The sequence below is a fragment of the Centroberyx gerrardi genome, chromosome 16 (genome assembly GCF_048128805.1).
Source record: "Centroberyx gerrardi isolate f3 chromosome 16, fCenGer3.hap1.cur.20231027, whole genome shotgun sequence".
In the NCBI taxonomy this organism is placed as follows: domain Eukaryota; kingdom Metazoa; phylum Chordata; class Actinopteri; order Beryciformes; family Berycidae; genus Centroberyx; species Centroberyx gerrardi.
In genome coordinates this window covers 319,222-346,231 of record NC_136012.1, presented here as the reverse complement: position 1 = coordinate 346,231, position 27,010 = coordinate 319,222, and the positions used below count along the sequence as shown (strand labels likewise).

At 42.9% G+C, this 27,010-nt stretch overlaps 1 protein-coding gene across 1 annotated transcript; it reads right to left on the bottom strand.

Moving 5' to 3' along the window:
- Positions 1 to 1,126: 1,126 nt before the first annotated feature.
- Positions 1,127 to 19,420, bottom strand: tmem129 (transmembrane protein 129, E3 ubiquitin protein ligase). Its single transcript, XM_071905934.2, has 7 exons — positions 19,137 to 19,420; positions 16,712 to 16,770; positions 11,803 to 12,060; positions 9,984 to 10,144; positions 2,470 to 2,629; positions 2,282 to 2,354; positions 1,127 to 2,200 (listed from the first exon to the last, which is right to left on the bottom strand). Exons 1-7 carry the CDS (start codon positions 19,339 to 19,341, stop codon positions 2,016 to 2,018), a joined length of 1,101 nt encoding a protein of 366 aa, XP_071762035.1. The 5' UTR covers positions 19,342 to 19,420; the 3' UTR covers positions 1,127 to 2,015.
- Between the last annotated feature and the right edge of the window lie 7,590 nt (positions 19,421 to 27,010).

Sequence of the window (27,010 nt, the reverse complement as noted above, 5' to 3'; positions counted from 1 at the left end):
GTGCTCACTCAGCAACATAACAGGTGGTATGGGTGGGGTTTGGTACTGTTTGTACTTTGTATACTGTGAAAATCTTTAATAAAAAGACCTTGATTAAAAAAGCGATATTGTCAAATAAAGGCATGAAAGGCTATTAAAAAATGTGGCGAATGACCAGTGTGTCCCACAGGTTGACAATTTACTGGTGTTGGTAGTTGCTGGCTGGAGTGGGGAGGGGGGCACTGAGCATTGGTATGTACGTAGGCCTATTTGGCAGATGACTACAGGTTAGGTAGATGAATGCAAATAGTAAATTACAGTAGGATGAAACCCTCTGTCTTAGAAGACTGGAGTTACAAATGTAAACTCTGCTAATGTACCACCAAAATGAAACCCAGTTTGTAATAACTAAAATAAAAGCTGCAGACAATGAACCTTAACTGTGATTTATCCCATCATGGTTTGTCGTGGATTATGGATTAATTACTTGTCCTTTCCTATGGTGAGAGCAGTTTGTCCAATGGAATCCACTGGTGAACAAGGGCAATATGCCAGTCTTTGCACTGTTAACTCTGAGTGTTGGGCAATATTACACATCTCTCTTGACATAAAAAAATCACTGTTTAAGCAACAATTGTGATGGAAGTCAAAGGTTTTGTAAAGGCACCCAAAGTGATTGCTAGCGCAAAACTAAGGTGAGTGGACACAAAACAATTGTGAGGGCACCCAAAACTATTGCGGGGGAATGCAAAACAATATAATATTTAAAACTGAAAACTCCCAGATAGCAACAGAAGAACAAAATTTCATAGAACTTAGAAAAAGAATCCCGGTGATTTTTTTCTTCACTCGTAAGTCAATATATTGAGATAAACACAATTAGACTAAACTTAATTATTTGAATCCACCAAGAGAATCCAGATTTTTTCCCTTCCTTTTAGGGCTTAGATACAAAGCTGCTGAATTGTGGTAAAGCATGTACCACCTCTGGAAAGATGCTTCAGATACACTAAGTGCTAGCCAATCCTAAAACCCACACATACAGCCAGCAGCTAAATGTATGCTGTTGACTCATCTACAGTGTAATATGGATTCCACAACAAAGTTGAAAATATGACAAAACAGACATCTTTAATTAAAGGTCTTTATTGGCCTCCATATAAAACTAAACTGAAATAACAGTGCGAACAATGTCCAGTGCTCACTGTCCTGATATAACGCTTCTGTTTAAAAAATCTGATTACACCTATATAGTACAAAACTCCTTTCAGGAGTTGTTTATCAGACATATTGCACAGAGGTAAAAAGGAGACACAAAGAAAAATAATTCTATTAGGACTCTGGGGATTTTTAATTTCCATTAAAAATCCTTATATGAAGAGCACAGCTGCGTTCCAACAATCCTTTTCTAGGGAACATCCCATGGCACAATCTGCAGCTATCTGTGTTTACAGAACAATACTGCAACCACAATATTTTAACTGTCACTTAAGTTAGAGAATCAGCTTTTATTTGTAGTCAAATATTGGCACAAGATTACAAATAATGGCATCTAATAGCTGAACATCAACTTTTCATCCAGGTTAACACAGTATGGGCCTTTACCAACTGAGCCACCAGGAAGCCCCTACATATATCATTTTTAACCATCAATATAGCATTGTCAAATTGATTTTTTTTGGTATAATTACTGTAAACAAATGAGACCATGGTGTAGACGACTAGTAGCCACTATCTGTAGTGCTATTGTTAGTGTGAGTGTTTCTCCAAATTAACGCCACCTCTGTCCCCCTCCCTGGCGTGTTTTGCTTTCCTGAAGAGGATAAACATGTGATTTTTCTATCGGCCTTTTGTGCTGTAAAGAAATCCAATACATTTCCCTCCAAATCCAACCCCCCTCCCCCCCTCCCTTGGCTGGAGAAACTCATTGCTGGATGTTGCTTTTAAACTCACCTCCTCTGAAACTTATGACATTATTTTGGGGATTTGGATCTATGTGTGTGTGTGTGTGTGTGTGTGTGTGTGCGTGTGTGTCATCAGTGAACCACACACACATCCAGTATACAGAATTTGGCTCTACAAGTGGGGCAGGGGACTCTGCTGGCCAACCAGGTCTCAGGTCTTTGCTGGTCCTGACGGCTGGCAAACCATCGACCCAAACAGGACAGACACCACATGGGTCTGCAGAAACACTGCTGGCACTCAGAGTCATTATCACCACCTAGAACGCAACATCAGCAAATCATAGTCAGAGACACATTCACACAAACACAGAAAGACACACATAAAAACACACACTGACCATCTTCACGGCAGAGTCTGATCAGCTTGGTCCCTGCTGGAACCTGCATACAGCCGATACAAGGCTCCAAGTCCTGGACAGGAAGGTGGTATGGAGAGAGAACATTCTTCAGTTTTAATTTTACACTTTTTTAATTTTAACAAAAATGTGCAATTGAAATGTGAAATGAATTGGGCATATTAATTTACCTGCCCACTAGGGAGAGTATAGGACTGATTGAGTTCCACCTGAGCTTTGAATGTTTCCAGGAAGAGATCACTGATAGTTTGGTGAATCACAACGTTGGCAGCATTTCTTATGGGAGCGTGGAGTTTCTCCCTCAGCTCTGCATATTCTGTAGAGTTCAGCCTGTAAACATGGTGATAACAACATCAAATACTTTTATTAGCACAGAGTTCCTGATGGGTTGGAATCCTCTATAGAGATCAGCTTGAAGAAGAGAAGAGACAAGACGAGACGAGACAAAGCAAAATGTACATGGAACATTCTGGGTGCCCAGCTAAGCAAAAAGTACATACAGCACATCAGGTTCATACATTATTGTGGGTAAAGTTTCTACATTTGTGCTTCAGTTTCTGTAAAAAAGCCTGTTCTTCTGTCAGTGTATGCAACAGACTACTAGCAGATAGATAGATAGATAGACGGATAGATGAAGATGATCAGAATCAGAATCAGAATCAGAATTCTTTTATTATGCCGAGTATGTTTGCACATACAAGGAAAGTGACTTGGTGTGGTTGGTGCATAGGTACATAAATATAGCAAATACAAGAAATATCAAAATATTAACAAAATATTAACAAAATATTAACAACATATATACAAGCATTGTATATATATGAGAGGTAGAGAGTCAGTGAGAGGCAGGGGGCTTGTTTGTGAGCCCCACTGCCATGGGGAAGAAACTGTTCAGGTGGCGTGAGGTTTTGGTCTTGATGGACCGGAACCTTTTGCCGGATGGAAGTCTTTGGAAGAGGTGGTGACCGGGATGGGAAGGATCAGTGATGATCTTTCCTGCTCTCTTCCTGGTCCTGGAGTGGTACAGGTCCAGTAGAGATGGCAGGTTGCAGCCGATGATCTTCTCGGCTGACCGGATGATCCGCTGCAGTCTGCCTCTGTCCTTGGCGGTGGAGGCAGCGTACCAGACGGTGATCGATGATGTGAGGATGGACTCAATGATGGCCGTGTAGAACTGGACCATCGTTTTCTGCGGCATTTTGAGTTTCTTCACCTGCCGCAGGAAGAACATCCTCTGTTGGGCCTTCTTGGTGGTGGCAGTGATGTTCTCCTCCCACCTGAGGTCCTGGGAGATTATTGTTCCCAGGAATCTGAATGACTCCACAGTGTTAACTGGGGAGTCACACATGGTGAGGGGGGCGGTTGGGGCTGGGCTCCTCCTGAAGTCTGCAACCATCTCTACAGTTTTCAGAGCATTCAGCTCCAGGTTGTTCTGGCTGCACCAGGAAGCCAGGTGGTCAACTTCCTTCCTGTAGGCGGACTCATCCCCGTTGGTGATTAATCCAATGAGGGCTGTGTCGTCCGCAAACTTAAGGAGTTTTACAGAAGGGTGGCTAGAGGTGCAGTTGTTGGTGTAGAGGGAGAAGAGTAGAGGAGAGAGCACACAGCCTTGTGGGGCTCCAGTGCTGATGGTCCGGGGCTCAGAGACAAGCTTGCCCATCCGCACATACTGCTTCCTGTCTGTCAGGAAGTCAGTGATCCACCTGCAGGTGGGCTTAGGCACGTTCAGCTGGGATAGTTTGTCCTGGAGAAGAGCTGGGGCGATGGTGTTGAATGCGGAGCTGAAGTCCACAAACAGGATCCTGGCGTAGGTGCCGGGGGAGTCTAGGTGCTGGAGGATGAAGTGGAGTCCCATGTTGACTGCGTCGTCTACAGACCTGTTGGCTCTGTAGGCAAATTGCAGTTGGTCGAGGAGGGGGTCGGTGATGGCCTTGAGGTGGGCCAGCACGAGGCGCTCGAAGGTCTTCATTACCACAGAGGTCAGGGCTACTGGTCTGTAGTCATTAAGGCCTGTGATCCTCGGCTTTTTGGGAACGGGGATGATGGTCGATGTTTTGAAGCAGGCAGGTACCATGCATTCGTCCAGTGAGGTGTTAAAGATGTCCGTGAACACTGGAGCCAGCTGGTCTGCACAGTGCTTCAGTGTGGAGGGTGAGACAGCGTCCGGTCCAGCTGCCTTGCGCGGGTTCTGTCGTTTAAAGAGCTTGATAACGTCTCTCTCCAGGATGGAGAGAGGTGTGATGGGGCTAGGGAGGGGGCAGGGGCTGTCTGGGGATGTCACCCCAAGAGGCAGCCACAGTGTTTTGGTGTCTCAAGTGTTTGTTTGTTTTGTTTGTTAAACTCACGCACAGCGATTCCCGAGGAAATACTACGAAATAACTCTCCAGGTGATCATCAATTACCAGAAAAATGTGACGTGCAAGCGGAGAGCCCGTGGAAGGCGAGGCGGCTCTCGCCACCCCCGAGTGGCGCGTCCTGTTCCCTCATTGAGAAATACAGCGGACAGTGCGCGTTTTCTCTGGATGCGAAGAGATTGACGGCAGCCCTGCCGTAACGCATCCATATCCCGTCTATCACACGAGGATGAATCCTCCATTCTTGATGTGATAGATTCCCTCTCAACAGGAGGTCGTTTAAACGCTCCCGTGTTTAAACGACCCGGCACATGAGTCACCCTCAGTGATAGTACGTGCGCACTGCACCACAGTAAAACCATGTGAGCAAACTGATGGAGCCGACGGGAGCACACACCTCCCTGTCTGTTTATGTGAGAGACCAATGACACATTGTCTGTGCGAATCAACACATGATAACCCCGTACGAGGGGAAGAAAATGTTTCAAGGCTAGAGACACTGTGCACAGCTCCAAATAGTTTATGTGGAACTGGCTGTGTGTAGCTGTCCACACACCATTCGCTGCCCGGCCTTGACAGACGGCTCCCCAGCCTGATAGCAGTGTGCGATTTTGCCACACACACAGCGCTTTTGCGCACACAGCCATCACCAAAACCTCCCTATTGAGGTGGGCACGGCTGGCTGGATTTTACCAGAGGGAGAGAACCCATCGCTGGAAATCCCTCATCAAAAGCAGGCCCAACTGGACTACTGCTATCATCGAGGCCATTAGACCTAGAAGAAGAAGGCACAATTTGAAACGGATCCTGAGCCCTGGATAAAATTGTGCCAGGCATGCACAGAACGCTGTTTCCCACTCTGTATGAGACAGAGTTTATTTTTGTGCCCAGAAATATCGTCTCCTGACTGGAGATAAATGAGCTCTTTTTGGTGTTTATCATGAACCCCACAGCTCGAAAATGAGACAGCAGAATCTCTGTGTTCTTCATTGACCATAGACTCTGACCGGTTAAGGAAATCGTCTATATAAGCCATCACTGATATTCCCATCTCCCTCAGCGGAGCAAGGGCAGCCTCGGCACACTTTGTGAAGGTTTGAGGGGCCAGGCTCAATCCGAACGGCAGTACCAGAAATTCGTAGGCTTTGCCTTCGAATGCAAATCTCAGAAATTTCCTGTGTTTTGGACAGACTGAGATGTGAAAATATGCGTCCTTCAGATCCACTGTTGTGAACCATTCGTTGGGACGTATGGATTGCAATGGCTGACGGTGCATCAGCATTTTGAATTGAAACCGTTTCAGACACCTGTTCAATTTTCTCAGATCGAGAATTGGACGGAACCCGCCCCCCTTCTTGGGAACAATAAAGTATCGGCTGTAGTGTCCGGAGTGAGACTCCTTGCTCGGCACCGCTCTGATAGCATTTTTTCCCAACGGGGAGGATATTTCGTCCCTCAGGATCTGTGCCGATTTGCCTTTCATTTTAGATTCTATTACACCTGAGAAGGCCAGAGGCCTGGTTGCAAACTGCAGCCGTTCTCTATGATGCCAAGAACCCACGGACTTGACGTACATGCTCTCCACCATGAGAGGTGTTGACACAGTGTACACGTCATGTCTGCCCCAAGACAGGGGTTCCCCGCGGCATGGGCGGGGGGCAACGCCCTCTGCTGGGCTCATAGGCAAACGCATCCTTTTTTGTTCTGGGTTTAACACAAGACTCATATTTTTTCTTTTCACACCTTTTTGTGCTCCACTCTCGGCTCCAGGCCTAAATGTGGTAAAGCACTCTTTATTCGACCACACATAGTCTGTGTGGTTTGGTGTAACATGACTGCTTTGCTTGTGTCCAGGGGGAACTGAGGACCTGCCGAGCTTACATACCCTAGTGTCAGTGGAGCTGTGGAGAGCACTGGGGAACATGAGGGCATGCTTGTGCAGCGTTGTGTGAACCATTTTTCTGCCAGCTGCCCGGGAACAAAAACGGGAGTCTGACAGGTCAAACTTGATGGGCCCAGAGGAAAAGGCTGGGGCATCCGCAATGTGGGGGAGCAGGGTGGGTTAACCTGGGTCTCCAGGTAGAGGTCGATGGCGTAGCTGCGGCTACCTGAGCGAAGGAACGTCCAACTGTAGTAGGACGGCTGGGAGAAGGGCCATGCTTACGTGGAAGCTTGGAGCTGAGAGCCTCTCTCTCCTTTTTCTTCAGCTCAAACGAAGCCTGCATAGAGGCAACCGCACCACCAAACAACCCTTGGGGGCTGATTTTCTCATCAGGTGTCTCCGAGCCACAACTGTCAGACCCATAATCCTGCCTGTAGCCTGGTTAGAGCAGCGAGTGGACCTCATGGCGAAGTCCAGAACTGTGCAGATCTCCTTCCACAGCTCAGTGATAGGCTCCCCACGCTCCAAGGCTTTCCCGGCATCTGCCTGCAGCTCAGCCACATATGCCATAAGCATAGAGACTATATTCTGTGCACGGGCCACTTGTGCTGCAGATTTATAGATTTTATCCAAAATCTGCGCCGAAAACCTGGGATGCTTATGAGGGAGCATAGGAAGAATAGCCTGCATTGGCATCAGGCGCCAAATAGCCAGCTATGGAGGGTTCCACCGTGGGGCAGGTGAGGCACCCTGACTCCATTGCCTTGTCCATCTCAGTGAACGCATTAAACCCACCCAAAGGCACTCTGGTCTCATATGGGTGGTCTCATGTCTTTTTAATGTCAGCATAGCAGTCATTAAAAATGGGGAGAGATTGTTTCACTGCTGCTTGGGTAGGAGGGAGGAAGTTGCCCTGCATCCTGTTAGACTACTCGCTAGCAGTTAGTACAGGCCAGTCGAGTCCGAGTCAGAGAGCAGCTTGCTGGCACAGAGCTGTAGCAGAGCCCTGTGGGCCGCTCCTGACAGCAGCTTGAGTCCGAGTCAGGAGGGGTGACTCATCCTCAGCTCCGCCATCAGAGTGGTCGCTGGGAAGGTTTTCCACTCCAGCATCTATGCTCTCCTCCTTGGAGAGCGCCAGCTGAACAGCATTCACTCCACCCGATTCAATTGCGGGATCGGTGATATCTGTATCTAGCTGAGATGAAGGTAGAAGCTCCCACTCGTCACCCTGCTCAATGTTTATTAGGTCAGATAGCAATGGCTCCGAGTTGCGCATATCAGCCGGCTCGAAATTCAGCATTAGAAAATCTAGCCTTTTTTGAAGGGTTCTGACGTCCAGGCGGGTGCAATGGGGGCATGCGCCTGGTTCCGACAGAGCCATCTTAGCGTGCTGAAGACCCATACAAGTAGTACAGGCGGAGTGAGTGTCCTTCCTCTCAATAGAATAGCCGCAGCCGTTAGGGCAAGGCCGACGTTTGGGCCCACCCCTTGGTCTGAGGTCTATCCATATCGAGCGGGGACACACGCTCTCCCAACACGGCCCCAGTAAGCCGAAGCGACCGGGTAGCTTATTAGCTGTGATAGCTAGGAAGGGGAGAGAACTGTGTAGCAAGCACGTTAGTTACTTCCAGCACGGTTCCAATGAGCCGAAGCGACTGATTAGCCTACTAGCTGTGATGCTAGTGCTGGACGGTAATGATATGCTCATTAGTGGGCGGAAAAACTATTTACAGAACCAGTGAGCCGAAGCGACTGGTTAGCCTACAAGCTGACTCAGTTGCGCCGGAGAAAATCGTTTTTCCAAGCTGTACTGCAAGCCCACATGCTATCACCAGCACGGGACCAGCGAGCCAGAGCGACTGGTTAGCCTACTAGCTGAGATAGCTAGCGCTGAAGGATAATGTTGTATTCACTGCTTGTGTTAATTCTAAGAAATAAAATAAAAAAATATGAGTACAGTGACTCAGAAACAATTTAAAATTCGGAAATTCATAACCTGTAATTCTGCTAAGGTAATTTAATTATTAACATGCACCTGTGGGTTACAAAATGTGGGTAAGACCACTAGACCCATTAGAACGCACATCAAAGAACATCAGAGCGCTATTAGAAGGAAGGATGAGAAATATTTCAGAGTGTGGCCATTGTGTTTTAGACTTAACCTTACTGCCATACAGCTCTAAAAAAAAAAAGGCAGGGGAATGTAGATAATAAATTATTGCAAATGGAATGTTGGTGGATTTTCCACCTAAAAACTCTACAACCTCAAGGGCTAATGAGGAATGATCCCTACATTTTTTTTCTATAAAAGTCCATCCATATGTGATAGTCTTCTATGTGATGTTTATGTCTTTGTAGGTCTAATGGCATCCATATGAAGGGGAGGCGGTCCTAAGAACAACCATATTTTGTGTATACATTCATATCAGTGTATGTTCCCAAGAGATGTTTTTTTTTTTTTTACTGCAATTTAAAAAAAATATGTAGGCCACTTTTTCTAGTATCTATTTTTGTAGTTGTGTAATGGATTGTGTATACTGTAGGGATTGATATGGGCTAATATGTTGAATGATGGCCTAACTGGTAACACCTGAAACCAACATAACCCAACCTACTCTTCGCTTTGATAAGGGTGTGTTTGCCCATATGTTTATAGTTTGTAAGCATCATGTCAGCTAATTAAAGTAAGCATTTTTCTAATTTTGGATATATGTGGATATATATTTATACGCATCAATTCCAGTTCCGGAAAAAAAAAGTGCATGCCATACGGTTCACCGCCCACGGTTCAGGTCGCGCATGCATACCGCGGATCATTTGGTTCTGTCATATTTTACATACTTTCATTAATTTCTTCGTCTCAGTGCCTTCTATGTTACCTCCACCAAGGAGGTAATGTTTTTGCCCGTGTCTGTGTGTTTGTCCGTCTGTCCGTCCGTCTGTCTGTTAGCAGGATATCTCAAAAAGTTGGGCACGGATTTGCACAAAACTTGGTATGAAGGTTGGTTATGGGCCAAGGAAGAACTGATTAACTTTTCATGTCAATTGGCCAAAAGGGGGCGTGGTGGTGGGCATGGCATATCACCAAAAGGTGCAGAACTTCCTTCCGGGGTGTTGTCAGACATGGCGGAGGTCTGTGCTCTACTGAGCAAATTTTTTAGTTATTTTAAACACTCTTATAATGCTTTAATATGGGAATCAAGCCCACAGGGCTGAAACCATTTTGTTTTTCTGAAAACTTTACATTGGTGGGCACGCCATTGTTGTTACAAGCAGGTAATGTTTTCGCCTGCGTCTGTGTGTTTGGCTGTCTGTCCACCTGTCTGTTAGCAGGATATCTCAAAAGGTTGGCCACGGATTTGCACAAAACTTGGTATGAAGGTTGGTTATGGGACGAGGAAGAACTGAGTAACTGGCAACTCCTCCAAAGACACACACACCCCCCTACCTGATATCAAACGGTCTAACAGCAGGGTTAATGCTGTCCACTCTCAGAGTCAGTATCTGTGTGGGTGAGGCTGAGTCTGGACTCAACTGGTGTTGTCTGGACTCTGTCACTGTCAGATGACTGTCACTCTGTAACGCCACATAGACATGATAGGTGGTCACCTAGAGAGAGAGAAAGGGAAAGAGATTTTATATATATATATATATATATATATATATATACACACATATATATATATATATATATACACACTGTATATAGGCCTGCATATACGCAAACACACATACTGCATATGTACACAGGCTTTTTGTCAAATGAGTTCTTTGATCACCTAAAGGCTAGGTCATACTAGACAATTTTAACGCTGATTCTAAGCCAGACTGGACCAACCCGACCATCGGGGTGAGTCGGAACTGGGGAGGGAGTGGCACTTGGGCCCGATGGTCGATCAGATTTTCCTGTAGTGTGAATGGGTTCAAGACTCCCAATGACTCCACACCAGTCAGAGCCCAACAAGATTTTTTCCAACGTGCTTGATTTTGTTGGGATTCACCAAGACTGAATTCTAAACTCCAATGGGAAGAGAACGAAACGAAAGAGAAGTCACTTTTAATAACAACAACTCCTAATCACGTAGCTATTGTAGTTTACATCAATACGATTCCCAACTCCAATTGCAATTCCAATCTTGATAAGTTGCTATACATTTATTTTTGGGAGGAATTAATGTCATATGAAATGGTATAAAATGGCAATGTGCCTAAATCAATCCACATGTTAACCTTACTTACAAATACATTTGAAATGTAAATGTAAACTGTAGCTTCTCTACGATTAAGCAAGAAATTATAGAACACCTATCTGTACGGACTGAACTGCACTCGGTGGGCAACATTTAAACAGTCTGATAGTCTGACCTAGGCTTTACTGTTGTGCATTGTGCAGATTGCAGCAGCAGTTTCACGTCTCTGTCTTCAATATTTATTTATGTTGTTACAATGTATGCTTATGCTTCACACAGTTGATATTTGATGGAAGCTACAAGTACAAGCTCACATCACATAATCTCAAAAACACTTATAGGAATAGTTTACCCAAAAAAAAAATGAAAATTCAGTCATCATCTACTCACCCTCATGCCAGTTGAAGCACAGGTGAAGTGTGTTAGTCCATAAAACATACCCGGAGCTTGCCAGCACAACTTCGTAGCAGCATTCTCCAAAATCCAAGACTAGGAGTGGAAAGGAGATTCACATGACTGCGCACGCGCAACCGAAAACAACTGGCTGTATTAAAGATTTGCACTAAATAATGGCGTCAATATCGGTCTTTTCCACTCACTGTACGATCGTTGGCTTCAGGAGACTTGGATTATGCTGCAAGAGCTGTATGGAGTAATTTTATGGATATTTTTTGTTCTTTTTCTGCTATTTTTGGAACTCTAAAGATCAGTCCCCAAAGACTTCGTGTTTTTGGAGCAAGCTGCTACGGAGTTGTGCTGGCAAGCTCCGGGTGTGTTATATGGACTAACAAACTGCACCTGTGTTTCAACTGGCATGACTAAGTTTACATTTTTGGGTGAAATATTCCTTTAAGTACACTTAATATCGACCAGAGATGTGAAACTACTACCAATCTTCACACACACAATGGTACTTGCCAGAAAGTTGTATATTCCTGTAATAGCCATGTGCCAGTGATGATCACCCTCACTGCTGCAGCTTGTGTGCATATACAGTATTCAGGTTTGTGTCAGTGAACATGTATGTAAATATTGACATGTATGTAAATTTTGTATTTATGCATCTATTCTATTTACCTTTAACACCCAGGTATCAGTAATAATAACCCTAGCTTCAGGAGCCCCGGTAGCAAATTTATCTATCCGTCTAAACTCAGTGTTGATGCTCGTTGCCACAGTGCCCCATGCAGAGTGGGGGGGCAAGGAATGGGCCTGCAGGGCCCGGCTGATTGGATGGTTGGACCAGTGGAGGCGGGACCAGTAGATGATGAGCGTCCAGCTAGCCAACTGGAGGCAAAAGGAGATGAGGAGGAAGGCTTGCCAGCTGTCACTCACCTGGTAGAAAACAACACAATTGTAAGTTTATAAAGTTTAAGTTTATTAGGTAACACTTTACAATACAGTTGTAACTAATGAGTTAATGCATTAATTACTGGTGAACAAATGCTTAACTAAGGTATGAATACATTTCTTCATGTTAACTAAGTAATTAACAAATGCATTTGTAAATGCAGTAATTAATCTGTTCATAACCTATTTATGACCTGTCTCTGTTTTGGAACTTCCACGGCTCTTCATACCTTACCAATGGCTTACAAGTCTATGTGAAACATTACTTAAGAGTTCCCCAGCAATGATGCATTCAATTTCACATTACTTATTGTAAAGTTACAGCTTCACAAAGGGTTACTTCAGCAAATCACACAAAAAAGTCTTCATAAATCAAGGTTGAGAGTCACACAACTATTTTAAAATTTAATGAAAACTACGGTTGTGAAGCAAAAACTAATCACACAATTTGCTGTGATTAATCGCAATGAATCACTCTTTTTTTTCTTAAGACTGAAGCTTGTTATAGATATTTAAATGTAGAATGGCCAAATTAATCACTAAATCACCAAATTAAAAACACAAAGTGAAACACACTCTACCCTGTGAACTACTGATCAGTAATTTCCATCAAAAACATAAAAATTCAGCTTGAAAGGCATATTTCTTTATATGCACTTACTGAAATAATAACAAAAGCTACATGTTCAAGTGCCAACTGAAACTTTCTGCCTAAAACTCCATCCTTCTCCTTCTCCATCATTAGCCAACAAAAGCACAGATCCTCTTGTCCAGGCCCATGGCGCCCTCTAGAGGCCTATTATCGAAGTGTGGATGACTGACTGACTGACTACTTGTCTGACTTGAAAATGCCTTGTGATTGAACTGAATTGAACACACTCGCTGTGGGCCTGTACAGGATCTAAAAACAACTTAATCTTGCAGGTTAATTTGATGCCCACTCACTGCGTTCAGAGGTATCAAACACAAGGCAGAGAGTCCAGTTTATAGAGTTCAGAATATGTAGTAAATATTGAATGAATGAATGCAGGGGGTTACAACACAGGCAAACAGATGAATTATAGTCCATCGATAATAAAGGTAACAATACAGATGAAGACTGAGGTTGGGATATGATTCACATGCCTGATGACTGAAATATGTGGTTTCTGAAAGATAATAAGAATTAAAGCTGCAAGCAGCGATGATCGGGCCCTCGCACCTTGCGCACGTCGGGGTGTGCCGCAGCCGCGGTGGTGTTACTGGACGCTGACCGGTCGATGCGGCTATGAATTTTCAGTATAAAACATGTCATTTCCTTTTGCCAGTAGGTGCCGCTACATCTATAATTCAAAATTGGCCTGTAGATGTCTTCAGGCCGGGAGTGTGATCAAACATGTGAAGCTTGGGGCAGATTTGACCATGTACAGCGGAGTTACATACCACTTCCTGTTTCGTGGCGAAACATGGAAATTCGATGCCTCGCCCATGACTATAACTGAATATTGGCATATAGATGTGTTCAGGCCGGGGCACTTAGCAAACGTGTGAAGTTTGGGGCAGATTTGACCATGTACAGTCGAGTTACAAAGCACTTCCTGTTTCATGGCGAAACATGGTATTTCGACGCCTCAACCATGACTATAACTGAATATTGGCATGTAGATGTGTTCAGGCCGGGAGTGTCATCAAACATGTGAAGTTTGGGGCAGATTTGAGCATGTACAGTCGAGTTACAAGCCACTTCCTCTGTTGCCAGTAGGTGGCGCTATGACTATGATTCAAAATTGGCCTGTAGATGTCTTCAGGCCGGGACTCTCATCAAACATGTGAAGTTTGGTGCAGATTTGACCATGTACAACCGAGTTACAAACCACTTCCTGTGTTGCCAGTAGGTGGCGCTATGACCATAACTGAATATTGGCATGTAGATGTCTTCAGGCCGGGACGCTCATCAAACATGTTAAGTTTGGTGCAGATTGGACAATGTACACTCAAGTTAACACAACTTCCTGTTTCATGGCGAAATCGCCGCCCCGCCAGGGCAAGGCCGTTCGATGAAAACTCCCAATCTTCACAATGAAGCATCATCAAGGTCTTAAGGCTTTTCTGACCACATTTGAGGTGGATCTGGTCAACCCACTAGGAGGAGTACATCAAAGTATAAAACATGTCATTTCCTGTTTCCAGTAGGTGGCGCTATGACTATAACTGAATATTGGCATGTCGATGTCTTGAGGCCATGACACTTATCAAACATGTGAAGTTTGGGGCAGATTTGACCATGTACAGTCGAGTTACGTAGCACTTCCTGTTCGTGGCAAAACATGGAAATTCTATGCCTCGCCACACCCACAGCGTTGGACGAAAACTCAAGCTTATACCAACTTTTAATCGTCAAGGTCTGTTATATACGCTGAGCAAGTTTGAGGTGGATCCGATTAACCTCCTAGGAGGAGTTCGTGAAAATATGACCCCTGTAAATGGCCAAAAATGCACAAAAATGCCACAATAAATTCAAAATGGCTGACTTCCTGTTGGGTTTAGGTCATGGGACCTATTGGCCTTTTTTTTAAGTCTGGACATGATACATGTGCCTGTCAAATTTCGTACATGTAGGTGAAACGTACCGCGAGGGGTATTTCGTAGAAATTTTGTAGGGGGCGCTATTGAGCCATTTTGCCACACCCATGCGCAAGACCCATAAAATATATAATTTTTCAGCACTTTTGACGCGTGTGCAAAGTTTCGCAACTATCTGAGCACCTTAAGCCCCTCCAAAATGCGAATCATTTGGCAGAAGAAAAAGGAAAATAATAATTCCTTGCATTACAATAGGGCTTCGCACCGGTCGGTGTTCGGGCCCTAAAAATGAAGCAATGAATGCAAAAGGCATTCAACTACCAGTAGCCTTAATGGCATTAATAGACAAATGAATTGCGTCACCGTTAGACAAACTATCATTACATAAAGGTTAGAAAAAGGTGCTAAAAATACACAAATGGGTGATAAGTGCCGCTATTCATGAATATTAATGAAACAAATGAAATTCTCAATTTCAAACACATCTGAATTAACAATAGCCAATGTTAAACCAAAATTTGCGATACAAAGCAATTACCATTAATCATCACTGATAGTGAATGTCCCATATAACAAACAAACTAGTGAATGAATGATGACATGGCATATGGATTTTGCTGAGTGGCAGGATACTATACGCCGGCCGTATAGAATTTAGCAGACATTGACCTGGCCGTATTTCCTATGGCGAATAAATGTAAGGAATCAACTTACATTGGCAAGAACACATAAAGTCAAGCAATTGTTCAACTGAGGATCAATCCGGATTCAATTGAGGCTGTCAGACACAGCAACCTCTTCCTCCTCAACTTGATGTGGATTCGAAAATCAAAATCTATGTGTACATGCTTGTCAGAAAGCTGCTATGTTACCATGACAAAGACATCATTTGACTAACCATTCAAATTCTATTTCTTTTCTTTCATTATATCATATTAATTATTAATACAGAGCACAATATAATAACCAGTGAATCTGCATGTGTCACTGCATAATGTAGCCTAAATAAAAGTGGGGAAATCAACAAATCCTCAAGTCTGCTTGAGGATTTGTTCACTAAATTAAGTAAATGAACGAAATGAAAACATTTAAAACACATTGACGCCAATACAGTCCTCTACTTTCTATGCCCCAAGTAGAGGTGAAGTCACATGTGCTGGTCTGATCTATAGTGAAAGGGCAATCATCAAGGTGAATTAAAGAGTCACTAAACGGCAGAGTTTTGGCTGAAGTGCCTCTACCCTGGAAAGCCTCTAGAACGTGAAAAAAAGTATCAACATGGGCAGGGCTCAACTTTTTAAATATACCTCTCACGCTCTGCAGGAGGTACAAATGAAGCATAGCTACTTGTGTTGCCACCACAGGATGCATTTTGGATTATGGCTCAATCTACTTACTGCTTTAGGGAGTGGAAAGTTCTCTTGTAGCTACCTACCTAGCCAAGCGTAATGGTGAGAGCACTTTGTTTATCCTACAGAAGGGGGCTGAACATGAAGGAGGTGGGAGGGGCTGTTGTATGCACTTTTTGAGTACACTGTATAAACAACTGAGGAGTTACACCACAATGGTGGAACGAGCCCCCCCCTTCTGTCAGAATGGCCAAATCAGACAGACACATCTCTTCAGGATACACCTGGACCCCTCTTGAACTATATATGGTATAACGATCTTCTTCCCCTTCTTCAAAAAAACAAAATGGAAACAAACAAATAGAAAAAAAACTCTGATTCAATGAATGCTACTTATTCCTATTAAAATGCTTAGCTGATGATGACTGTGATACACAGTTGGTTTTACTACTGTTGACAAAATGCACTTATAGTAAGTCGCTTTGGACAAAAGCGTCTGCTAAATAACATGATGTAATGTAATGCTAACTTGAGGATACAAAGTATCTCAGACCTCTGAAAGTGGTTTGAGCAGGTGGATATCAAACCGTCTCCAATGTGTCTTGGTTGCATTTACACCTGGCTTCTTTGCAATTGGATAGCTATTCGATCAGCTCAAAACCCATGAAGTGGCTTAAGTGTAAATGGGGTAAGAGACAGACCGACAGAAAGAGAGACAAGCTGACCTGGTGGATATATCCCAGGTTTTTTTCAGGAGCAGCGATACACATCCCCATGTAGTAACCTAGAGAAATTAACAACAAGGCACATGAGCATGAGACAGATGATATACTTACAAAATACACTATCAGAAATAGATCATATCCACCACCAACTCCTTATGAGTTTACCTGGGATTCAAGCCCCATGTTGGGGAAACAACAGTAACACAATGTCAACTTATCTATACCATTCTACACCATCCACAAACCTGGGACCCAAACTGAATAATGTTGCCTTCACATCACATTGGAAGAAGCGGAAAATGGGATGACTCTTGTCGCTAGCGCCCTCTACGGTGTATTTTGGTGGAATAACAAGCAAAACATATGAAAAAAGATTATTTTTTATTGAATAAAATACTGCTTTGTATTTTGGTTTAATGCCAAATTGTAGAATGGACCCCGAAGATTCGTAAAACTTAATTCAGGGTGTATCCAGTGCATAGCGTTTCCCGATAAGTGAGGGAGTATTAAATTACAGTTTTTGCAAGGAATTAGGCAAGACGTTCTCTTAATACAAAGAGAACAGAACGTATTGGGGCTACATCATAGCCTGTAAAAAAGATGTAGTGAGTGTGATGTCACCCATAGGTTTCTGAAGGGCCGTTTTGAAGCCAAAAGATTGGGTTTACGATTGCCGCCATGTTTTTGGAGCCAGCTAGAGCGAAGCCGAGGGTTGACCACAGAGCCACAGTGACGCCTACTATTGGTCCATAATTGGCGACCTGTCAATAACTAGGAAAACAACCCCGTTTTATAATTGTTATATCCCATTAATGACACATTTATTTTAAAAATCGCCATAAGGACACACATTAGAAAAAGGGAAATTAGCTACTGAGACCATAACCTCTTGTCGAAAAAATGTATTAACTTTATATTTTGAGTGAGAAGTTGGGTTGTGGTCCCATTGACTTGCATGAAGTTGGGCCAGGTTTGGAGTCTTTCTGGAGCCAGCCCCTAGCAGACGTTAGAGGAACTGCTGCCGCTTCCTTATTGGCTTCAAAATTCACCCGTGGTTTTGGCCACTTGGGCTACATAGTTATAGGTTAGCTCTCTGTCTCTCCTCTCCCCATTTTCTCACCTAAGGCTAACTGTGAACTAGCCCCGTTGAGTTCCATTAAGAATTTTGCAGAAAAAATATTTGCGGCACTTTGACTTCATGTGGGCAAGGTTTCGAGACCAAACTTTGCCAATCTGATAAACTTTCTGAAATCCTTGAATCTTTTCCTGTTACACAAGTAAAACATATTGTGTGAAAATATTACATAAATATAAAATAAAGTATAAAATCTCACCTTTGTGTGTAAAAAGTCAGATTGGCAAATTTTGGTCTGGAAACCGTGCCCAAAGATTTTCTCCACAAAATTCTTAAAGCTGCACTAAGCGATTTTCCGACCACTAGAGGGTGACAGATACCGCAACACATTTGTAAATAAAGCACAGCAAAACTACTGGACTACTGAGGCCCCTAAGGACAAACCGTGCATAAAGGCTAATAGCTAATAATCTAAACGTAGTTACCAGTCTCGCTTTGCCAGATTTTTCTCTCACGGTTACATGTCCCACAATGACAAGAGGTAGGTAGCAAGTTTACTAGTTTAACAGTTTACTAGTTTAACAAGTTTACTCGCTCACTTCATCGATTCCGCCATTATGAGAGAAGCTAGTTTAACAAAATTAAAAGCTACTGAATGGGCGGAGCTTAGAGTCGGTCTGGGTTTTGACAACAAGCTTTAGAACAGAAGTGAAAACAGCAACACAGCTGTCCCGCATGTGTGGATATTGGTTTATATAATAATGATAATAACCTTTATTTGTATAGCACCTTTCATACACAACATGCAGCTCAAAGTGCTTTACATCAATAAAAGGCAGATAAAAGACAGATAAAAAGATAAAATTCATATAAAAGAACAAACAAAATGCATTGCATTAAAAGAATCAAATCAAGTCAAATAGAAAGATAAAAGAACACAACAAATACTCCCACTTTTAGATGCACATTGTGAGTGAACCCATATGTTTTTCTTTAATTTTCTTTTCCCCTGTCCTTCCTGATTCTACTCTTGATCTGATATTTACGTCAGATCTCACTGCCTAAGGCAGACGAGAATCATAGATTCTCCTCTTGGTCAAAAACCTCACCATCCATATCATTATATCTCAAGGAAATCTCCACATAGCACACGTTAGTTTCAGGATTGGTTATAGGGTCTGAAATCGTTAATTGCAGGTTTAATGGAACGCCTCGGAACTGGCACCCACAGTGTAGTGGCAGTCCCAACGGGGCTAACTGTGACCCAGCTAGTTACTGTTCTTCGGTCTCGGTAAAATTAAATAAATACATGTTTGTTTATATCTCTATCTGTCGGTCCATCTATCTTACCCAGAGGCAGTGTAGAGTGGACCAGTATGGTAATGCTGGTCCTTTTTACGTGGTACTGGATGAAGCCGATATCCTCACTTCCTAGCCAGGACGAAAACAGGTTCTGAATTGTTAGACCGGCCGAACGGAACTCGTTAGGCGTAAACACGAAGCAGAGAGCGAATACTATGTAAGCCAAAGTGAACGTTACTTGTGGGCTCTCCATAGTACAACTAGTATCATTAAAGATACTGTAAGACCGTCTATGTTTATGCTACAACACTTCCTGAAAGGGACAGGGTAAAGTTGCGTCAAGCTAGCAGCGAATGCCAGAGATAACACTTCCGGTGTTTTGACGGATTTTGCATGATGCCGGGAAAGGCTTGCACCTCGCGGGAGCGCGCACGCCGCTATCCTATTAAGTAGGCTATTACAAAGGGGAAAGGGGAAACTATCACATTTTAATGATTTGTCAGGAGAATTGCTCATTTGGGAAACCAATATTACACATTTTAACGATTTGTGAGGAGAATTGCTCATTTAGAATGTAAATTACCTTCACTGTTCGTCTGATCAATGACGCCTATAGCATCAATGGATAGCATGTGATTCAGTAGCACCGCGGACTCGAGTTAGTCAATATTTTACAGTGCCATCTCGAGTCCTTGGGGCTAGTGATTTAGACTGTATTCTATATGCTCTCATATCATATAAGCCTACACATTAGGCTACTGAAAACACACTGAACTCTAATCGGCCAGATATGTCCAAAGAATGGACCTAATTCATAGAACATTTTGTCTTTATCAACATTATTATGATTATGATTATTATGATGACTATTGTTAATATTAGTAGTATTATTGTATAATAATATTGTATTGTATTATATTATATATTATATAATATAATTGTATAATAATTGTAATATGTTGTAACGGTGCAGATCAGAAAAAGCAAAGGAAATACATCCATAATAGCTTACATTATGAAAGGAAATATAAAAAGTAATTTACTAAAGTATGCATTATAAAATGTGTTTGTTGGCTATATGTAGACAAAATAAGTCTCACAATAAAATGGAATAAAAATGAATATTACACTGATGAAAGGTCTATTTTTAAAAGAGACTTCAATGAATGGAAGGCTTCTGCTGGTAGACTATTGCAAAATTTCGGGGCCCTGACAGTGAAAGCTCTACTACCTTTGGGGCAGAAAGGACAAAGGTCTATGGTAGACAAGACACTGGGGGGGCAGAGAGGCCCAAAACCTCGTGCTCCCAATCCCAGGCCAATGTCCACATGCATGAAATTTAATCTGTCAGCCAAAAATAGCCAAAAATGTGTGCTATAAAAAGGATTTGATGGGGTCACCAGAATCAAAGTTATAGGGTGGATGCGTTATTCGGCAGGCCTGTATTTCTGCCTGCCGGGAAATTGTAACAGTAAGAAATATGCCTACTATGTTTTTGGAACATTCTTTAGTTGCAGTAACGGATTATGTCACTGGGTGGCGCTCCTTGTTTTACTGAGACTGAGTTACTGCAACAGGTTGAGTTCTACTCCCAATCTATTGGTGCATTTCATTGGAAGTCGGAGGTCGACCTCCGATCTAAATGCGTTCCAGTGCGTCTTCTCGGGAAAACATGGACGCAACAGCCTTTACCCATTAACGTTAACGGCAGCTATCTGACAGCTCTAGTTACGTTAGCAGGCGAGTTCATGCAGCAAAGACTTCTATCTACTACGAAGCACAAGTCAACTGAATTACGTTACAAAGGGAAACTACAAAGTTGTTACAACAGGTTTTCATAACACAAAAACTACATATCAAGTAAAATCAGCCTACAGATTGATGCTGTGACCTCAGCTGTGTTTTTGTCGGACAACTTGGGCGGAAATAATTTTGTCCGAGTTTCCGACTGGGAATTCCGATTTGAACGACCGTTCTGTTGCACTTTTCCGTGTTGGAAGTCGTTTTTCTCAGAGTTCCGAGTACAATGGAATGCAGCATACCTCCCGATGAGTAGCTTGTCTCTTCAGTAACGACTTGGTACGTGTATGTTTAGAGAATATAGTGCCGTAGAGACCAGGCATTGTATGGTTGACATGCATAGGTAAATAAAGTAGTGTATGTGAAAATCCCAATACTGATGTCGTCTGGCTCTGTCAAGCTATCCAGGTTTCCAAGCTTTCCCTAAAGCTAAAATAAGTAAGACACGACCAAACGCGTTACAAAATGCATCCCTCTCTTATCTCAGGTCAGGTGAGGGTCACATGCATGAAATTCACACTGGTTACCCACAGAATTTATTGGCATCATTTGATGCTGGGGTCTCCAGAAAAATGCATGTGTGTGTGTACAGCTTTGAATTAGTTCTCTGTACTCATACCCAAATCAGGTCCCTCTGGGACCAGGCCATGGCAATAGGCCATGGCCTATGTTATATAAATTCTAGTACTGGAAAAATTAACGTGTTAATTTTTGCAATTAATTTGAAATGTTTAACGCGTTAAAAAAAAATAACGCAATTGACGCAGCATTCAGCCAGGAGCTGAGGGTGTGATGCAGTGTTTCCCATACATAGGCAAAATAAAAGTTGGTCAATTATAGAAATTGATCTAAATGGATCTCTAATGCGCCTGATGTACACAACACCTCATGCCTGTCATTTGGCGATAACCAGCAGACCAGCAGCTGTGTATTCAATCCTGAGTCTCAACGAGCTCGTTGTTAAAGTGAAACTTCATTCCACAATTTGCGCCAGACTCGCCTGTGTTAACGTCTTCTGCTGCCCTACACGATGTGAAGGTAGATAACATTATTACATTGTGGTATTGAAGTAACGTTAGCGGACCTGTACAGGATCTGTGCTTGTTTTCCCACGGCAGCATGAAGAGGCATTTTCAGTTTGGTCAAGTAGTTGGTCTGCCATCCACAATTTGTTAATAGGCCTCTAGAGGGCGACGTGAGCCCGTAGGCTACCACTGTACAGGAGCTGTGCTTGTGGGTTGTTTTTTTTTTCTGTAGTGGCTGACCAGCCAAGTCATCCTGGCTAATGATAGAGGACAGGATGGAGTTTTAGGTAGAAAGTTTCAGCTGGCACTTGTAGCTTTTGTTATTATTTCTGTTAGTGTATATAAAGAAAAATGTCTTTCAAGCTTAATCTTGATGGTTTTGATAGAAATGACTGATTAGTAGTTCACAGGGGAGAGTCTGTTTTCAATTAAAAAGATGCCATTAAACAATAGTATTTGATTTCAAATATACTTCCTTTGTGCTGATTCTACATTATTTTGGTGATTTAGTGGTCATTCTACATTTAAATAGGCTATCTATGATTACAAGTTTCAGTCTTAAGAAAAAAAAGTGATTAATCGCGATTAAATACAGAAAATTATGCAATTAATTAATTTTTTTTAATTGATTCCCAGCCCTAATAAATTCATATAAATTATTTTAACATTACATTCATGCTAGTTATGCTGTACATACTGTATGTACAGTACATATATAAGTCCAGGCAAATCGCAAGTCCATCTGTCCCATCTCCCTATCCACCTGTATATCCAACATCATATCTGACTTCACCCTCGCTGTTAACCCAGTCCCCACAGACCATGTCAACTTCGACAATCACACGTCTAAATGCCTCGACCAGCTTGCAAACTATCACATTCACTCATTCTGCCCCCGGTACACTCCTGAGCTACGGAAACTTAAACAAGGAAGACAACTGGAACGACTTCACAAGAAAACTGGACTCACCCTACACGCCGTGGCCTACAAAGAGCACATTCACCACTACAAGTCTGCACTCAACACAGCCCGCTCCACCATCGGCATCATACACTCTGGCTCCTCCAACCCCAATGCTCTGTTCTCCACCATAAAGAAGCTCCTCAGACCAATGGACAATATCCCACACTCCTTCACCCTGGAAAAATGCAATGACTTCCTGTCATTCTTTCACTCCAAAATTGAAACTATACACAATCACCTATAGCCACCTCCTCTCCCACTCCCCCTAACCCCAAGCTTGTCCCTCCCCCACCAACAGACCATAGCCTTTCCCACTTCTCCCCCATAACTGTATCTGACCTCACTCAAGTCCTCCACCTGCCCCCTGGACCCCATTCCCTCCACCCTTGTCAAAGCTTGCCTCCCTTGTCTTAGCCCACTCCTCACTGACATAATAAACTCCTCCCTCACCTCTGGCACTGTACCCTCTCCCTTCAAGCTTGCTGCCATCACACCCATCCTAAAGAAGCCTGGCCTGGACTTTGACAACCCCAACAATTTCAGACCCATCTCAAACCTCTCATTCCTTTCAAAAATACTGGAACGTGTCATTGCTACTCAGCTCAAACAATACCTCCATTACCATTACCTTAATAGACAGAGGGACAAAGGAATATTTATAACAGTTGTACTTGCATAGGGGCACCCTATACCTTTTTGCAGATTTCATTAGCTGGTACTCAGGATAAAGTACATGAGAAGAATCAGAGGTTATCCTATTGGCCTGCGTCATTACATATTGCTCAAAGATATCCTGGGGAGTGAAAGGTGGGGGCATCCCCATAATTTTCCCAGCCAACAGTTAAGTTACCGAACCAGCTGGTGATGCTGTATCGTAGAATAGACTCTTATCGTGGCCCTGTAAAAAAATAAGCATGATGTTCTTGTCAACACCATAAACCCTAAGTCTCTGGAGAAAATGGAGGCGCTGGTGGATACGTGCATACGCTTTTGACATGGGAGCGCCAGCCAAGGTTGCTATCCATGTGGAGCCCTAGGTATCTGTGTGAAGCCCTACTCCTGTTGGCTGCTAGGTATGTCTTTGTGTACGTGTGCCTTGCAGGTTCCTAGTAGGCGGAGTCGGGTTATTGGCGCAACTGGGAACACCTGGGCCTGGTGTTTCCCAGTAGGCTATACTGTATAAGAGTGCGCCACCACCAGTTCCATGTGAAAGACTCCTGGGAGATGGACGTGCTCCCGGGAGACCCACTCTCTTTGTTGCTATTTGTTTTCCTCACTCCACAACAGCACCACACTACTGTTTCCACGCATGCACACTCACACCACTAACTTTACTGATTACTGTCAGACATCCCATACCATTTCGAGTATTTTTAGTTGGCTTATGTTAGTTTGACAAATAAATAATTTATGTTGCTTTAACTTTTCGTGCCTCTCCCATTATTTGCCATGGCCTCCGAGCCAGTCATGACATCTGTAAGAGCTGACCTGCCTGATATCATGTCCATGTATGGCTATAGGGCTGTGGTCTCCGACTGTCCTGGGATCAAGTATGATCGTAATATGAAGTATGATCCATACATTTCTGGTCTACTGTCTATATTTCAAGCAAATCCATTTATTCTGAAAACAATATACTCCCAACATTCATTAAGTGTTTCCTTTATTTGTTTCCGTTCCCACACCCTTTCAAAAGAGCCCGATATACAAGTGACAATTTATCAAGAGGAGTTTCCCCCGTCTCTACAAGTAAAATATTAATAATAATAATAATGATAATAATAATAATAATACCTTTATTTATGTAAAGGTTATGTAAAGGCTTTTCAAAACAAGTTACAAAGCACTTTACATACAATTAGAAAAAAGGCAATGGGCAAACAATAAATACAAATATTATGATAAAATATAACAAAAGATAATAAAACAAACAGTAGAATAAAAAACAAACAAACAAACAAACAGTAAAATCAATAAAAAGCAAGTCTAAAATAGTGAGTTTTTAGAAGTGACTTAAAAGAAGACAATGTGTTAGCTTCCCTGATCTCCTCCAGCAGGTCATTCCATAACTGAGGGGCCCGAACAGAAAAGGCCCGATCACCTTTAGTTTTAAGGTTAGACCGAGGAATGGCCAGGAATGACCTATCAGAGGATCTCAGGTTGCAGTTGGGTTAATATGCTGGTCGAAATTGAGATGGTTATCAAAGATGATACCGAGGTTTCTACAAGAGTTAGTAATGTTAGATGAGAGGGGACCAAGATTGGAGGAAATGTAATTCTGTGAAGAGTCTGGACCTATGATAATGATCTCGGATTTTTCTGAGTTTAACTGAAGAAAATTTGATGCCATCCAGTTATTGATATCTGCAATGCACATGTGGAGGTTGTTTAATTGATCATTGTGTCATGTGTCATTAGTGCCAAAGGAAAGATATAATTGTGTGTCATCGGCATAGAAATGGTAACTGATATTGTGTTTTTTAATAATATGACCAAGTGGTAGCATATAAATGGAAAATAGTAAGGGCCCAAGAACGGATCCCTGTGGAACTCCATATTTTAGCGGTACTGGAGTTGATTGATAGTTCCCAATTTCCACACAGAATGACCTCCCTAACAGATAAGAATAAAACCAATCTAAAACCAAACCTGAAATGCCCACCCAATTTTTAAGACGTTCAATTAAAATACTATGATCAACAGTGTCAAAAGCCGCAGACAGATCCAACAGGAGTAGTACAGTGTGCTGACCACGGTCAGCTGCTAAAAGAAGATCATTTAAAACCCTAAGGAGTGCAATTTCTGTACTGTGACCTGCCCTGAAACCCAACTGAAATTTCTCAAAGAGACCATTACCGTTCATAAAAGAAATTATCTGCTCTGCTACAATTTTTTCTAAAACCTTAGCAAGGAATGGAAGTTTTGAGATTGGCCGGAAATGATTAAGAGTATCTGGGTCTAGTGTGGGTTTTTTATAGCCTGGTAAGACCATCCTGATCATGTGACCTCACATTCTGTTTCGCTCCACGGATCAGTCTGGACTTCTAGCCGCCCACATCGATTTCCTGAAATTACAATGTAACCGGGCCAATCAGGGACTGCGTTGTAGTTGATGATGTAACCGGGCCAATCAGGGACTGCATCGTAGTTGATGACGTGAAATACAGGCCGCCGCTGGCAAAACAGTAATGGTGTCTCCCGAAGCAACGAGCGGTAACGTTAACGTTAGTAGAGTAAACACAGCCATAAGTGCAGTTATTGCAGAAATAGACTCAATAACAACAATTAAACAAGAACAAGAGTATGCACTAGCGGAGTTTCTCGGCGGAAAAGACGTTTTCGCCGTTCTTCCGACTGGATTTGAATTTGGATTCACTGATTGGCTGAAGGAGTTTGTTTGTCAAGGCAAGTACTCCCGCCCACTGAAATCGATGTGGGCAGCTAGAAGTCCAGACTGATCTGTGGAGCGAAACAGAATGTGAGGTCACGTGATCAGGATGGTCTTACCAGGCTAGGTTTTTTAAGGAGAGGTTGTACTACTGCCGTTTTAAAATAATCAGGAACAAGGCCAGATGAAAGTGAGGAATTGAATAAATCCACCAGAAATGGACAGGTTATGACAAGGGTTTCTTTAAGGAAATGGGGAGGAATGATATCAAGAGAACAGACGGAGTTCTTCATTTTGGCAATGGTCTCAGTTACCTTTTCAATTGTTAGTTTATCAAAGGAGGTTAAGGAACGGTTGGTGCTAGGAGGAGAGGGTTCAGTGACAGTCTGGACAGCAAATGAAATATTGTTTCTGATGTTTTTGATTTTGTCAGAGAAAAAAGATTAAAACTGTTCACATTTGTCAATTGATGGTTCAATAACAGCAGGGGGTGGACTTGATGTGCGATGTTGGGCCAGGCCATGTGGTCAAACAAAGGAAAGGCCTACATGTAAGATTGAAAGCCTAAAACACCGGCCTAGCAAGGGAATCAGAAACCTGAACTCTAGCCCACCCGCTGGGCTGGGACCTTAAACAAAGGAAAGCAGTGCCAAAATTCCAACAGGCTCTGAAGTTCACACCTAGGTGCGAACTGGCTGAAAGCCAACCTCTGGTCTCTCATTGGACGAGACTCGGACGAGCCCCG